The sequence below is a fragment of the Scyliorhinus torazame genome, chromosome 6 (genome assembly GCF_047496885.1).
Source record: "Scyliorhinus torazame isolate Kashiwa2021f chromosome 6, sScyTor2.1, whole genome shotgun sequence".
In the NCBI taxonomy this organism is placed as follows: Eukaryota; Metazoa; Chordata; class Chondrichthyes; order Carcharhiniformes; family Scyliorhinidae; genus Scyliorhinus; species Scyliorhinus torazame.
This window is the reverse complement of record NC_092712.1, coordinates 93167717-93184281: the sequence shown is the minus strand read 5'-3', so window position 1 is coordinate 93184281 and position 16565 is coordinate 93167717. Positions and strand designations below refer to the sequence as shown.

Genomic DNA, 16565 nt, shown 5'->3' with positions numbered 1-16565 from the left:
AAATAGAGGATCAGCCTTGATCCTATTAAATGGCAGAGCAGGCTTGAACGGCCAAATGGCCTACTCCAGCTCCTATTTTCTATGTTCTAAACCTGATTGGGAAACACAGTGAACTCTGTTGTAAGAATTCACCAAAATCTGGTCCACATTTTCCGACATGGGCATGAAGAAGGAAAATATTAAGAGTCCGGGAACTATCCTGGAAATAGGATAGGGCGCTACTGTTTAATGGATCTGTGCATGTGACGATCGTCTCTTACAGTCTCAGCATACAGTAAACGAGAATACGATTTGAGCACTGTTCGGTCCATTTACACTTAATTACTGCTTTGGGACCATAGATAAACTACATATGTAATTTGCAATGTTTAGTGATGTCAACCATGTGCTTTGCAAAACCACATATTGTTTACCTTTTCTGGGAGGAAATCAGTCCCTGCTGGAGGGGGAGGGGGGATTCTAAAAGAATCCAAAAGAGAAAACTGCACTGAATTTTAAGTAAAGCATTCATTCCCACCTGATTCAATTAATTATTGTGTAAAATGCAATTTCTAATACTTAGCTCTGTTAAAAAAACTAATATCATTTTAATTTCTGAATTTGAAATCCCTGTTTTTTCAATGAGGTCTTCATAGAATCCATAGAATGGTCTACCCCAAAACAAAACACAAGCATTGGGCGGGGGGGGGAAGGCCACAGCTTGCCACAAAATCATGAAGCAATTTATCATTTAGTTACGCGCAATACACAACAGAAATATCCCCCAAAGTGTGTGATTTGAGGGGATTAGTTTTGAATAGCAGTAAATAGTTCCTATGCAGCCAAGGTTCCGATAAGGTGATTGATGTTCTCTTTGAAACAAATGTTCTTTTTGTTTATTCAGGTAAACTATGTTTACTTTCATTACAGTGGAGTTACGTTTGTGATTAAAGCTAGTTGTCCCATTTGACTAGGAACCAAAGAAATTTTCCATACTTCCCCATCATAAGACGTGCTAACTGTAAAAGAAGAATGCAATTTGTCTCTCGATAGGGTTAACCACTCATAGCATTGGCTGCAGCTCACACAACATTTTGCTGTGTAGAAGTTATTGCAATCGGCATCATTTAGATGTATTTATATATATCACTTAACTATGTGATTTGCAGGTGACGCAGTGGGTTAACCCTGCTGCCTCACGGTGCTGAGGTCCCAGGTTCGATCCCGGTTCTGGGTCACTGTCCGTATGGAGTTTGCACATTCTCCCTGTGTTTGCGTAGGTTTCGCCCCCACAACCCAAAGATGTGCAGGCTAAGTGGATTGGCCACACTAAATTGTCCCTTAATTGGAAAAAATGAATTGGGTACTCTAAATTTTAAAAAAACTATGTGATTTGCCTTATGTTCTGAATGTACCAAGCTAATCTTTTCTATTGCCTGATTTGTTTTTCAACTTGCTGCACTAAATGATGTACTTTGCTTATTAACTGGTTTTAAAATTGCAAGACTGAATTGTTGGTCTGTGGGACACTGCGATAGAGTTGGGTATGCTGAAAAGACAGACACCTGTTGCACTGCTAACTGAGCACAGCCCAGGGATTAGTCGACCAGTAGCTTCTTTCAGTCATACTGCAGCCTACTATTCCACTGAGGGCCATTAGCGTTAAATAAAGGATACTTGTTGCTGCCGATAGCCAGCTTATTTCATACGTCTGCTTGGATAGCTTGCAGAAGTGCGATGTTTATAAAGTGCTTGAGAAAAGTAAGCTATGTTTCTGAGGTGTAGGTTTCTGTAAAACATTTGTTCCAGTCTAGAAAAATGGAGGAGAGTTCAAATCATGAGCCTGAGGAGTGTCTAAAAGAGCCAGACAGCAGACATGTTATGAGTAAGTAACCAATTCCCTGTATGGATAGACGACTGTACTGAACTATTAGCTACTCTTCTTCGAAACGCCGGAGTTCAGAATACCACATAAATCTGAAATGGTCTTGAAAAATACGAGTAGTTTGCTGAATGTCGACTCTCGCTGTACGCCTGCATTTGTTTGTTTTGTAGGAAGCGGTCTTAAAATAACCTGAATGGTGTATGGCATGTTCCTGGTGATGTCAGAGTGTAAATCGAGTAACTTGTTCAGTAAATGAGATGCTGAACAGAGGCTGTGCTTCCTAAACTAGAGGAATGTGAACGGTTGAAGTCCACATTAACTGTTTCATAGTATTTGGCATTAAAAGTGAATAGTGTACACAAGCCAATATTTTTTAGAGGTGATGAGATCAGGGTGGATAATTTTCAACTCCAAAGCTCTGACTATACTTTATCTGAATGAGTGCTGAGGAATTTGCTTGTGCATTTTGTGTGGTGGAGGTGCTGAGATGCTGTATATTGATCTAGTTTTTAATTTCTAGGATACTGATGAATCTGATTAAACCTTTAACTTCATATTCCACTCTGAGGCGCAATCCTGTTTTTACATTCAGAAGGCATTTTCCTTTCCTTTTGATGTGCTGGCTGCAGTTTCAGATATTGGATGAGCTTTGGGTGCAATAGACCATAAGATCATAAGACATAGGAGCAGAATTAGGCCACTCGGCCCATCGAGTCTTCTCTGCCATTCAATCATGGCTGATACTTTTCTCATCCCCATTCTCCTGCCTTCTCCCCACAACACATTTTAAAAAAAAATGTAATTCATTTTACGGGATGTGAGCGTTGCTGGTTAGGCAAGATTTATTGCCCATTCCTAGTTGCCCTTCAGAATGGTGGTGAGTTGCCTTCTTGAACCGCTGCAGTCCTTGAGGTGTAGGTACGCCCACTGTGCTATTAAGAAATGAGTTCCAGGATGTTACCCCAGCGACAGTGAAGGAATAGATGATATATTCAAGTTAGGGTGGTGAGTGACTTGGAAGGGAACTTCCAAGTGGTGGGGTTCCCATGTATCTGCTGCTCTTGTCCTTCTGGATGTTAGTGGTAGTGGGCTTGGAAGGTGTTGGCTAAGGAATCTTGATAAGTTACTGCAGTGCATCTTGTAGATGGTGCACACGGCTGCCACTGATCGTTGGTGGTGGAGGGTTTGAATGTTTGTGGAAGGGAGGGCAATCAAGCGGGCTACTTTGTCCTGGATGGTGTCGAGCTTCTTGAGTGTTGTTGGAGCTGCACCCATCCAGGCAAGTGGAGAGTATTCCATTACACTCCTAACTTGTGCCTTGAAGATGGTTGATAGGCTTTGGGGGGTCAGGAAGTGAGTTACTTGCTGTAGGATTTCTAGCCTTTGACCTGCCCTGTTAGCCACAGTATTAATGTGTCTAATACAATTCAGTTTATGGTCAATGGTAACCCCCAGGATGTTGATTGTGGGGGATTCAGCGATGGTAATGCCATTGGATGTCAAGGGATGGTGGTTAGACCCTCTCTTGTAGGCGATGGTCATTGCCTGGCATTTGTGTGGCTCGAATACAGCTTGCCACTTGTCAGCCCAAGCCTGGACATTGTCCAGATCTTGCTGCATTTGGACATGGACTGCTTCATTATCTGAGGAGTCGCAACTGGTGCTGAACATGGTGCAGTCATCTGCAAAGATCCCCACGTCTGACCTCATGCTGGAAGGGAGGTCATTGGTGAAGCAGCTGAAGATGGTTGGGTCGAGGACACTACCCTGAGGAACTCCTGCAGTGATGTCTTGGAGTTGGGATGATTGATCTCCAACCACCACAGTCATCTTCCTTTGTGCCAGGTATGACTCTAACCAGCAGAGAGTTTCCCCCCTGATTCCCATTGATTCCAGTTTAGCGAGGGCTGCTTAATGCCATACTCGGTCAAATGCTGCCTTAATGTCAAGAGCAGTTACTCTCAACTCGCCTCTGGCATTCAGTTCTTTTGACCATGTTTGGACCAAGGCTGTAATGAGGTCAGGTACTGAGTGACCCTGGTGGAACCCAAACTGAGCGTCCGTGAGCAGGTTATTGCTGTGTAAGTGCCACTTGATAGCACTGTTGATGCCTCCTTCCATCACTTTGCTGATGATGGCGAGTAGACTTATAGGGCGGTAATCGGCTGGGTTGATTTGTCCTGTTTCTTGTGTACAGGGGACACCTGGGCAATTCTGAAGGATGTTCTTGCTCTCAAGGGTGTGCAGCGAAGATTTACCAGGCTGAATCTGGGGATGGCGGGACTGACATATGAGGAGAGATTGACTAGGTTAGGATTGTTTTCGCTGGTGTTCAGACAAATAAGGGGGGTCTCATAGAGACTTCTAAAATTCTAACAGGACTAGATATGGTGGATGCAGGGAGGATGTTCCCGATGGTGGTTGTGTCCAGAATCAGGGGGTCACAGCCTGAGGATTCGGGGTAGACCATTTAGGACAGAGGTGAGGAGACATTTCTTCATCCAAAGAGTGTTGAGCCTGTGGAAGTCATTACCACAGGAAGTAGGTGAGGCTAAGACATTGAATACATTCAAAAGACGGCTAGATATGACACATGAGGCGAATGGGATCAAGGGTTATGGGGAGAAAGCAGGATTAGACTATTAAGTTGGATGATCAGCCATGATCGTGATAAATGGTGGAGCAGGCTCGAACGGTTGAATGGCCTCCTCCTGCTCCTATCTTCTATGTTTCTATTGCCGGGTAGATGCTAGTGTTATAGCTGTACTGGAACAGCTTGGCTAGGGGTGCGGCAGGTTCTGGAGCACAAGTCTTCAATACTATTGCTGAGATATTGTCAGGGCCTTTGCAGTATCCAGTGCCTTCAGCTGTTTCTTGATATCATGTGGAGTGAATCGTATTGGCTGAGACTGACATCTGTGATGCTGGGGACCTCCGGTGGATACCGAGATGGATCATCCACTTGGCACCTCTGGCTGAAGATTGTAGCGAATGCCTCAGCCTTGTCTTTTGCACATATGTGCTGGGCCCCTACATCATTGAGAATGGGGATATTTGTGGAACCTCCTCTTCCAGTGAGTTGTTAAATTGTCCACCATCATTCACGGCTGGATGTGGGAAGTCTACATAATGAATAGCATTCATCATAGTGGAGCTATTGAGCCACTCTTCATGACGATGAAAGAAGTGACCCACCCAGAGTACTTACTGTGCCACCCTCAGTCTTTCTTGCAAGTGATGTTCAACATGGAAGTGTAATGACTCATCAGCTGGGAGTGGAAGGGGAGGGGAGGAAGAGGTTGCGAAGGTCATAACCAGAAGGAGGTTTCCTTGCTCATGTTTGACCTTATGCCATAAGAATTCATGGGTCTGGAGTTGACATTGAAGATTCTCAGGGCAATCCCTTCCTGACCTTGTACTACTATGCTGCCACCTCTGGTAGGTCTGTCATGTCAACAGGACAAGTAAAGATGGCAGATATCTTTACCTAGGGGACATTAGTGAACCAGATGGGCTGTTACGACAATCAACTATAGTTTCATGATCATCATTGGATTTTCAACTCCAGATGTTCTTTTTATTGAATTAATATTTCATCATCTGCCATGGTGGAATTTGAATCTGGGTCCCCAGGGCATTAACTTGGGTCTCTGGATTATTAGTCCACTATGGTGATCCCATCCTTGGGTCACTGACCATGTGGAGTTTGCACATTCCCCCCATGTCTGCGTGGGTCTCACCCCCACAACCCAAAAGATGTGCAGGGATAGATGGACTGGCACGCTAAATTGCCCCTTAATTGGAAAAAAAAAAAATTGGATACTCTACATTTATTTTTAAAAAAAAGAAAATACCAGTGTGCCACTGCCTTGTGGCAGAGTCAACATGGTTTTGTGAAAGGGTAGTCGTGTTTGATAAACTTGTTGAGTTCTTTGAGGAAGTAATAAGCAGGGTGAGTAGACATGGTGTATTTCAAATTCCAAAAGGCATTCAATAAGGTGCCACATAAAAGGTATTACACAAGAGAAGAGCTCAAGGTGTTGAGGTGGATTAGCGTGAGTAGAGGATTGGTTAGCTAACAAGAAGCAGAGCATAGAGATCATAGAATCATAGAAGTTTACAGCATGGAAACAGGCCCTTCGGCCCAACCAGTCCATGCCGCCCAGTTTTTACCATTAAGCTAGTCCCAGTTGCCCGCACTTGGCCCATAACCCTCTATACCCATCTTACCCATGTAACTATCTAAATGCTTTATAAATGGGTCATTTTCAGATTGGCAGACTGTAACTAATGGTGTGTCACAGGGGGTGAGCTGGAGCCTCAACTATTTGCAATCCATATTAATGACTTAAATAATTGCTGAATTAGCTAAGATAGGTAGGAAAGCAAACCGGGACACAGGTTGAGTGAATGAGCAAGAATTTGGCAGATGAGGTATAATGTGTGAAAATGTGAGTGTTAATACTTTGGCAGGAAGAATAGAAAAGCATAATATTACTTGAAGTGGAGAGTTTGCAGAAACCAGTCATACAGAGGGATCTGGTGTCCTGGTACACAAATCACAAAAAAAAGCATGCAGGTCCAGCAAGTGATTGGGAAGGCAAATGGAAAGTTGACCTTTATTGCAAAGGGAATGGAAAGTGATGCTACAACTGTACACGGCATTGGTAAGATTGCGTCAAGAGTAGTGTGTACAGTTTTGGTCTCCTTACTTAAGGAGGGATATACTTGCATTGGAAGTAATTTAGAGAAGGTTCACTTGACTGATTCCTGAGGTGAAAGGGTCATCTTATGACAAAAGGTTGAACAGGTTAGGTCTGATACTTGTTGGGCTAAAATATAATGAGCGATGGTCACGTTGAAACATGTGTGTGGTGTGCAGGATTCTTCGGAGACTTGACAGGGTGGGTGCTGGGAGGATTTTTCCCATCAAGGAGAGTCTGGAGCTTGGGGGCACAGTTTAAAAATGAGGGGTCTCCCATCTAAGACAGAGATGAGGAAGGCTTTTTTTCTCTGAATTATTAAACTTTGGAATTCTCATCCCCAATGAGCTGTGGGGGTTGACTCATTGAATATGTTCAAGGCTAAGTAAGACAGATCTTTGATCAAATCCAGGAGATGCTCGCAGGAAAATGGAGTTAAGGCCACAATAAAATCAACCAAGATCTTACTGAATATCAGAACAGGCTGAAGGGGCCAAATGACCACCTCCTCCTATTTCCTTTTTTTTAAATTTAGAGTACCCAATTTTTTTTTTTCAATTAAGGGGCAATTTAGCGTGGCCAATTCACCTAACCTGCACATCTTTGGGCTGTGGGGGCGAAACCCACGCAGACGCAGGGAGAATGTGCAAACTTTACACGGACAGTGACCCAGGGCCGGGATTCGAACCCAGGTCCTCAGCGCCATAGGCAGCTGTGCTAACCACTGTGCCATGTGTCGCCCTTACGCCTCCTATTTCTAATGATCTTATGGTTCACCATCATGCCTTGTTATACAATTATTGATCTTTGGTGCAGGGCAGGTTACAAACATTTACAGAGTGGTATTTTGTATTTTTTTTAATGGCCACAAGAAAATCAAGAATAGACATGATGGGTTCCCAATTAAGATACTGTCATGGCACTGGTCGCATTGCTGACAACCTTGCAGAACTGCTTAATTTTATAGCCAGCCACTTCGGGTGCCCTTTTTTGTTCAAGGGAAGTTTTAACTAATCCTGAATTTCCAGTAATCTGACAGCTGGGCTGCTTTCATTCTGTTTCTTTTTTAAGTCTTCTGTGGAGGAACTGACCGGAAGTTCACAGCATTCTTTGCTTAATGATCATTATGATCATTGCAATATCACTTGTGTCATGCTGTGCGTGATTTTTGCTGATTTCTTTTTTGCCGAGGGACATTGTTAATGGAACATCAGTCGACCAAAGACAAAAACATTCCTATAGCTATCAGTGGGTTATAAGATGACCTACAAGCAAAGTTCATTTTAATTGAAACCAGACTCCCAAGTTGAAAAGGCCAAAACTGCATTCCATGTGAAACAAAAAGCTCTGATGCCTTGAAATTGCTGATCAATAGTCTTCCAGCCTTATCCACTACATGAAAAGAAAAGATCCTTGAAGGATAAGACTTGAATGATTGTTTTTTTAACTTTCTGTTTGCTCCAACCATTTAAGTAATCACATTTTTAATCCAAATGCCCATAATTAAATGAACACTGTTTTTTTCATTGTTTGAGGCCAAACATTAAATCACTTGCCAGGCTTTGGCATGCTTGTTGCAATGCAGATAAAAGTGGTGCTATGTCAAACAGTTGGTCATTAACTAGATATTTATATGGCTGCCAAATAGGCCTCGGAAGGACAGCAGCTTGCTCTTTTTGGGCAAGCTTCGTAATAAACCACCTACCAAAAGTTAAAACAATGCAGTTATTGGTGAGATGTATCACAATTTCCATGCAGAATGTCTCAATTCAAGCAAAACTAATGTTACGCATGAATATCTATTTTTTTTGCTATCAAGCAATGCACTTCCTGGAAATCTTCACTGATTTCTATGAAACAAGAAGAAAGACTTGCATTTATATAGTAACTTTCACACGCTCAGGTTGTCCCAAAGAACTTTATAGTCAATAAAATTCTTTGAAGTATAGTCACTGTTGTAATGTGTGAAACACTGCAGCCAACATTTTTCAAAGCTTTTAGTCTTTATGATGTCTCATGAGATCCAACAACAACTTCCATCTGCAGAAAGATTTAGACAGTGGAGGAAAGTGGTTCAAGAAATGGCTGATGAAATTCAACGTGGGCAAGTGCGAGGTCTTGCACTTTGGAAAAAAGAATAGAGGCATGGACTATTTTCTAAACGGTGACAAAATTCATAATGCTGAAGTGCAAAGGGACTTGGGAGTCCTAGTCCAGGATTCTCTAAAGGTAAACTTGCAGGTTGAGTCCGTAATTAAGAAAGCAAATGCAATGTTGTCATTTATCTCAAGAGGCTTGGAATATAAAAGCAGGGATGTACTTCTGATGCTTTATAAAGCATTAGTTAGGCCCCATTTAGAATACTGTGAGCAATTTTGGGCCCCACACCTCAGGAAGGACATACTGGCACTGGAGCGGGTCCAGTGGAGATTCACACGGATGATCCCAGGAATGGTAGGCCTAACGTACGATGAACGTCTGAGGATCGTGGGATTATATTCATTGGAGTTTAGGAGGTTGAGGGGAGATCTAATAGAAACTTACAGGATAATGAATGGCTTAGATAGGGTGGACGTAGGGAAGTTGTTTCCATTAGCAGGGGAGACTAGGACCCGGGGGCACAGCCTTAGAATAAAAGGGAGTCACTTTAGAACAGGATGTGGAGATGCCGGCGTTGGACTGGGGTGAGCACAGTACGAAGTCTTGCAACACCAGGTTAAAGTCCAACAGGTTTGTTTCGATGTCACTAGCTTTCGGAGCGCTGCTCCTTCCTCAGGTGAATGTCACCTGAGGAAGGAGCAGCGCTCCGAAAGCTAGTGACATCGAAACAAACCTGTTGGACTTTAACCTGGTGTTGTAAGACTTCGTACTTTAGAACAGAGATGAGGAGAAATTTCTTCAGCCAGAGAGTGGTGGGTCTGTGGAATTCATTGCCACAGAGGGCGGTGGAGGATGGGATGTTGAGTGTCTTTAAGACAGAAGTTGATAAATTCTTGATTTCTCGAGGAATTAAGGGCTATGGAGAGAGAGCGGGTAAATGGAGTTGAAATCAGCCATGATTGAATGGTGGAGTGGACTCGATGGGCCAAATGGCCTTACTTCCGCTCCTGTGTCTTATGGTCTTTTTTATATCGTGTCTTTAATTTCAGTAAAACATCCCAAAGCTCTTTGCAGGGCCATTACAAGGCAATTTGACATTGGGTCGCATAAGTTGATATTCTGGCAGATAACCAAAACCGTTTACAATTCTTTCATGGACACTGGCGCGATTCTCTGGTCCGGCGCTAGAGTGCTGGCGCCAAAACGAGAGTACTTTACTCCGGTGCCGGTTCTGAGACCCGACTCTTGGGTCCTGGGGGGGCCAGCATGGCGCTGGAGCGGCCCACGCTGCTCCAGCTGCCGGTCCCGGTACCGCGGGGTCCGTGCATGCGCAGTTGGGCCAGTGCCAACTAGCGCATGCGCACTGGCCATCATCCCTGCGCCTACCCCGACGCCAAATGGCGCAGGGATCCAGGAGCCGGTGCGGAAGAAAAGAGGTCCGCAGCCAGAGAGGCCGGCCCGCCGATCGGTGGGCCCCGATCGCGGGTCAGGCCACTACGGAGGGCCTCATTGGGGTTGGACCCCCCCACAAGCCGCCCCCGGACCCTTCAACCCCGAGGTCCCGCTGGCCCAGAGCATGTTAGAACAGCGCCGGCGGGACTCGTATTTTTTCAGACGGCCGCTCGGCCCACCTGAGGCGGCGCCAGAGGATCGCCGCTATGGCCGTTTGCGGCGATTCTCTACTGCCCGGCGCCATGCCCGCCCGCCCGTTTTTTCACGGGCGGGAGAATGGCATCCTGCCGTCGGGGCGGCGTGGCGCGATTCGCGCGGCCCCCCGCCGATTCTCCGGCCCGGCAGCCGCCTCAGGCTAGACCAGAATTAGTTGCTGATTGTCAATTGCCCTGGAAAAGGTGGTGGTGAGCTGCCGCCTTGCAATTACCTGGTGTCAATACACCCACGGTGCTGTTACAAAGGGAGTTCCAGGATTTCGGTCAGTGAAGTAGGTTTTGAGGAAAGCAAGGTAGAGAGGGAATTCCCAGCTTAGGGTCATCACAACTGAAGGCATGGTCACCCATGGTGGAACAATGAAAATCAGGAATGCTCAAGATTCCAGAATTGGAGGAATGCAGATAGAGAACATAGAACATAGAAAAATACAGCACAGATGTTGTGCCGAACCTTTGTCCTAGATTAATCATAGATTATCATTGAATTTACAGGGCAGAAGGAGGCCATTCGGCCCGTTGAGTCTGCACCGGCTCTTGGAAAGAGCACTCTACCCAAAGTCAACACCTCCACCCAACACTAAGGGCAATTTTGGACACTAGGGCAATTTATCATGGCCAATCCACCTAACCTGCACATCTTTGGACTGTGGGAGGAAACTGGAGCACCCGGAGGAAACCCACGCACACACGGGGAGGATGTGCAGACTCCGCACAGACAGTGACCCAAGCCGGAATCGAACCTGGGACCCTGGAGCTGTGAAGCAATTGTGCTATCCACAATGCTACCGTGCTGCCCTTAAGAACAAATAAATCTACACTATATCATTTTACCGTAATCCATGTACCTATCCGATAGCTGCTTGAAGGTCCCTAATGTTTCTGACTCAACTACTTCCACAGGCAGTGCATTCCATGCCCCCACTACTGTCTCGGTAAAGAGCCTACCTCTGACATCCCCCCCTATATCTTCCACCATTCACCTTAAATTTATGTCCCCTTGTAATGGTTTGTTCCACCCGGGGAACATGTCTCTGACTGTCTACTCTATCTATTCCCCTGATCATCTTATAAACCTCTATCAAGTCGCCCCTCATCCTTCTCCGTTCTAATGAGAAAAGGCCTAGCACCATCAACCTTTCTTCGTAAGACCTACTCTCCATTCCAGGCAACATCCTGGTACATCTCCTTTGCACCTTTTCCAAAGTTTCCACATCTTTCCTAAAATGAGGCGACCAGAACTGTACACAGTACTCCAAATGTGGCCTTACCAAAGTTTTGTACAGCTGCATCATCACCTCACGGTTCTTAAATTCAATCCCTCTGTTAATGAACGCTAGCACATCATAGGCCTTCTTCACAGCTCTATCCACTTGAGTGGCGACTTTAAAAGATGTATGAACATAGACCCCAAGATCTCTCTGCTCCTCCACAATGCCAAGAACTCTACCGTTAACCCTGTATTCCGCATTCATATTTGTCCTTCCAAAATGGACGACCTCACACTTTTCAGGGTTAAACTCCATCTGCCACTTCTCAGCCCAGCTCTGCATCCTATCTATGTCTCTTTGCAGCCGACAACAGCCCTCCTCACTATCCACAACTCCACCAATCTTCGTATTGTCTGCAAATTTACTGACCCACCCTTCAACTCCCTCATCCAAGTCATTAATGAAAATCACAAACAGCAGAGGACCCAGAACTGATCTCTGCGGTACGCCACTGGTAACTGGGATCCAGGCTGAATATTTGTCATCCACCACCACTCCCTAACTTCTATCGGTTAGCCAGTTCGTTATCCAACTGGCCAAATTTCTCACTATCCCATGCCTCCTTACTTTCTGCAGAAGCCTACTATGGGGAACCTTATCAAATGCCTTACTAAAATCCATGTACACTACATCCATTGCTTTACCTTCATCCACATGCTTGGTCACCACCTCAAAGAATTCAATAAGACTTGTAAGGCAAGACCTACCCCTCACACATCCGTGCTGACTATCCCTAATCAAGCAGTGTCTTTCCAGATGCTCAGAAATCCTATCCTTCAGCACCCTTTCCATGACTTTGTCTACCACTGAAGTAAGACTAACTGGCCTGTAATTCCCAGGGTTATCCCGAGACCCTTTTTTGAACAGGGGCACGATATTCACCACTCTCCAATCCCCTGGTACCACCCCTGTTGACAGTGAGGACGAAAAGATTATTACCAACGGCTCTGCAATTTCATCTCTTGCTTCCCATAGAACCCTTGGATATATGCCGTCAGGCCCAGGGGACCTGTCTATCCTCAAGTTTTTCAAAATGCCCAACACATCTTCCTTCCTAATATCTCAGAGGATCATGCAGCTGGAAGAGGTGACAGAGATAATGAGGGAAAGGGCATGGAAGAATTTGAAAACTAATGTTGTGTAATCTCACAATGTTTTCAAACTGTGTTTTAAAATTTATATATTACTTAACTGGAAACCAATGTAGGTCCGAAAACACGGGTGATGAGTCAACAGGATGGCCTAAGTTAGGGTACAGGCAGCAGAGATTTGTAGGACCTCAAGTATGAAGAGGTTACCATAGGGACACTGGCCAGGGGTGCATTTGAGTAGTCATAACACTCTGGAGGTAACAAAAGCATGGATCCTGTTTTCAATGATGGGCTTAGGCAGGGGCGGAGTTGGGTAATGTTACAGAGGTGAAACTAGGCAGTGTTAGTGATGGCACAGATATGCGGTCAGAAGCTCGTATTTGGATCAAATATGGCACCAAGGTTACAAACAGTTTAATATAGCCTTAAGGCACTTGTCAGGGGGAAGGATGTGGTTATTGACAAGAAGGGAGTCTGGAGTTGGGAAGAAACACAATTACATAGAAACACAGAAAATAGGAGCAAGAGTAGGTCATTCGGCCCTTCGAGCCTGCTCCACCGTTTACTATGATCATGGCTGATCATCCAACTCAGTCGCCTGTTCCTGCTTTGCCCCCATATCCTCATACAATTGCTTTAATCTTCCCAATATTTAATTGAAGCAAACCTTTGTTTGGATGCCAGACGAGCAATCTGACAATTTAAAGACTGTGGAGTGAGTCGAGCGAGCTGACGGTGAGTTTCATATTGCTGAAGGGATGCATGCAGATGAAAAATAAGAGCGGACCAATGAGAGATCCTTAAAGACACCAGAGGAAATTATTCACAAGTGAGAAGCGAAGGCATGATTGGTAATTCTCTGGCTCCAATTCGATAGGTAAGAATGGAACTAAGCGGGTGCAGCCCCCCCCCTCCCCCCGCCCCAACTAGACGATGGTAGGGAGGCTTTCGAGGAGGATGGTCAACCATGTCAGAGTCTGCAGATGGGTTGAGAATCATGACGAGGGATAATTTACCATTGAGACAGTCATGTACATACATGGAAACATCCGTGGAAAATAGAAGCAGAGGGGGCCATTCGGCCCTTTGAGCCTGTTCTGCCATTCATTATGATCATGGCTGATCATCAAGTTCCATGCCCTGATCCCACCTCCCCCCCCCCCCATATCCCTTGATCCCTTTAGCCCCATGAGCTATATCTAATTCCTTCTTGAGATTACACAACATTTTGGCTACAACTACTTTTTGTGGTAGTGAATTCCATAGATTCACCACTCTCTGGATGAAGAAATTTCTCCTCACCTCAATCCTAAAAGGATTTACCCCTTATCCTCAAACTATGATCCCCTAATTCTGAACTCCCCCACCATTGGGAACATTCTAATGTTCCCCTGTCTAATCCTGTTAGCTCTCCTCTCACTTTTCTAAACTCCAATGAATATATAATCCTAACCGACTTAGTCTGTCCTCACCATCCCAGGAATCAGCTTGGTAAACCTTTGCTGCACTCCCTTCATAACAAGAACATCCTTCCTCAGATAAGGACACCACAACTGCATACACTATTCCAGATGGTGCCTCACCAATGACCTATACAATTGCGAAAAAACATCTCTATTCCTATACTCAAATCCTCTCGCCATGAAGGCCAGCATACCATTCGCTTTCTTTACTGCCTGCTGTACCTACGCGCTTACTTTCAGCGACTGACACCAACGTCTCACTGAGTATCCACCTCTCTTGATTTATTCAAATCATAATCTGCCTTCCTATTTTTGCTACTGAAGTGGATAACCTCATATTTATCCACATTATACTGCACCTCCCATGCATCTGCCTACTCACTCAACATGTCCAAATCCCGCTGAAGCGTCTCTGCATCATCCTCAGTTCACCCTCCCACCCAACTTTGTATCATCTGCAAAATTGGAAATACTACATTTAGTTCCGACCTCCAAATCATTAATATATAATGTGAACAGTTGAGGTCCTAGCTCACATCCCTGCTGTACCCCACTAGGCACTGCCTGCCAATCGGAAAAAGAACCATTCATTCCAACTTTTTGCTTTGTGTCTGTTAACCAGCTTTCTATTCATCTCAAGACTCTACCCGCAATCCTATGCGCTTTAACTTTACATAGTAATCTGCTATGTGAGACCTTGTCGAAAGCCATCTGAAAGTCTAAATAAACCATGTCCACAGGGTCTCCCTGGTCAACTCTTCTAGCTACATCTTCAAAGAATTCCAGTAGGTTTGTCAAGCAATTTTGTAAATCCATGCTGACTATGTCTGATTACACCATTGCTTTCCAAATGCTGTGCTATGAAATCCTTGATAATGGACTCCAGCAACTTCCTTACTACCAACATTAGGCTCACTGGTCTATAGTTCCCAGTTTTCTCTCTACCTCCCTTTATGAATAGCGGGGTTATATTAGCTGTCCTCCAATCTGTAGGAACCATTCCAGAGTCCAAAGAATTTTGGAAAATTACCACCAATGGATCTACTATTTCTAGGGCTACTTCCTTAAGTATTCTGGGGTAAAGATTATCAGTCCCTGAAGATATATCTGACTTCAATCCCATTAATTTCCCCAAAACCATTTCTCCATTAATACTAATTTCCTTCAGCTCTTCACTAAAACTTGTATTTCTCAGAACTTCCGGTATGCTATTCTTATCTTCCTTTGTGAAGACAGAAGCAAAGTTCGAATTTAATTCCTCAGCCATTTCCCTGTTCCCCGAGATGAATTCCTCAGTTTCTGATTGCAAGAGGCCTATTTTGGTTTTTATCAATCCCTTTCTCTTTACATACCTATAGAAACTTTAACAGTTAGTTTTTATGTTCCCCGCTGCTTATTTTCTTATTGTATTTTCCCCACCTTTATCAATTCCTAATATGTCATTAATGTCTTTGACATGAGCTGTTTTGGTACTTTGGTAGGATGGGCATTTTGATTGTTGGGTTTCAAACATGGCGTTTTGGGAAAGATGAGCATGAATCTGGGAGGTGAGAACATGTTCAAGAACTTTGGAGTGGAAAGGGCATATTACTTTTATATAGCAAAATGTACACTGACTGGAAGGTAACATTTGCAATGGTCCAGTAGGTGGTGCACCAAACCACCTTTGAACATTGGGTAAAAAGATGTTTCACTCTGGCCATGTGGCACTCGGGAGCTTGATAACATTTGGCCCCCAGAATGGAAGCTTTCTATTCCCTGAACGCTTGATCATTGCACAAACAAAATTGAAATATGGAAATGCAGAAGAATGTATCATACATCTTCGTTGTGTTTTATCCTGCATATTTTAGGTCAATGTGCAGTTGGTGCAACTGGGTGTTCTCATTAATATTGAATAGTTTGTTGTTCTTGTATAGCTGAATCTGCATTGAAAAGCATCATGATCCAGTCAACACTTTTATACTTTCCAATTAAATTGTGTAGGAAAGGACTTCCGGTTGCGGCGATGCGGAGCTAAGCCGCACATTTTGGCTGCTCTCGCTAGAACGGACCTTTGGGCTCTCTAGAGGAGCCCCAACGGAAATTTTTCAACCACTTCCCATGTGGGAAGGTGAGAGCAAGGTCCCCCTTCCACAGTGTATGGAGGGGACCAGAGGTGGAGCGGGGAAAAAGCGGCTTTGGAGCAACGACAGAAACGAGGGAGAAAAAACAAGATGGCGGAGGGCGGCGATCGAGCAGCATGGGGGCCGGAGCAGCAGGAGTTTCTCAGGCGCTGTGTGGAGGAGCTTAAAAAAGAGGTGCTGCCGATGGCAATTGAGGGGCTGAAGGAGACCCAGAAGGCCCAAGAGGTAGAGATCCGAGAGGCGAGGGAACAAAACCACCGAGATCGAGGACGAGATCTTGGGC

The 16565-nt window shown here is 44.7% G+C and overlaps 1 protein-coding gene across 10 annotated transcripts in view; it reads left to right on the top strand.

The window, feature by feature from the left end:
* LOC140424893 (sickle tail protein-like) overlaps positions 1-16565 on the top strand; it is a 931095-nt gene that overhangs the window by 375422 nt on the left and 539108 nt on the right. The window contains exon 1 of one of the 10 annotated variants that reach the window (XM_072508469.1): positions 1720-1864. The exons of the other annotated variants lie outside the window; for them this stretch is intronic. Coding sequence (XP_072364570.1) covers positions 1798-1864 — 67 coding nt within the window. The 5' untranslated portion in view covers positions 1720-1797. Of the gene's footprint in view, positions 1-1719; positions 1865-16565 lie in introns of those variants that run through there. 10 annotated transcript variants of the gene reach the window in all.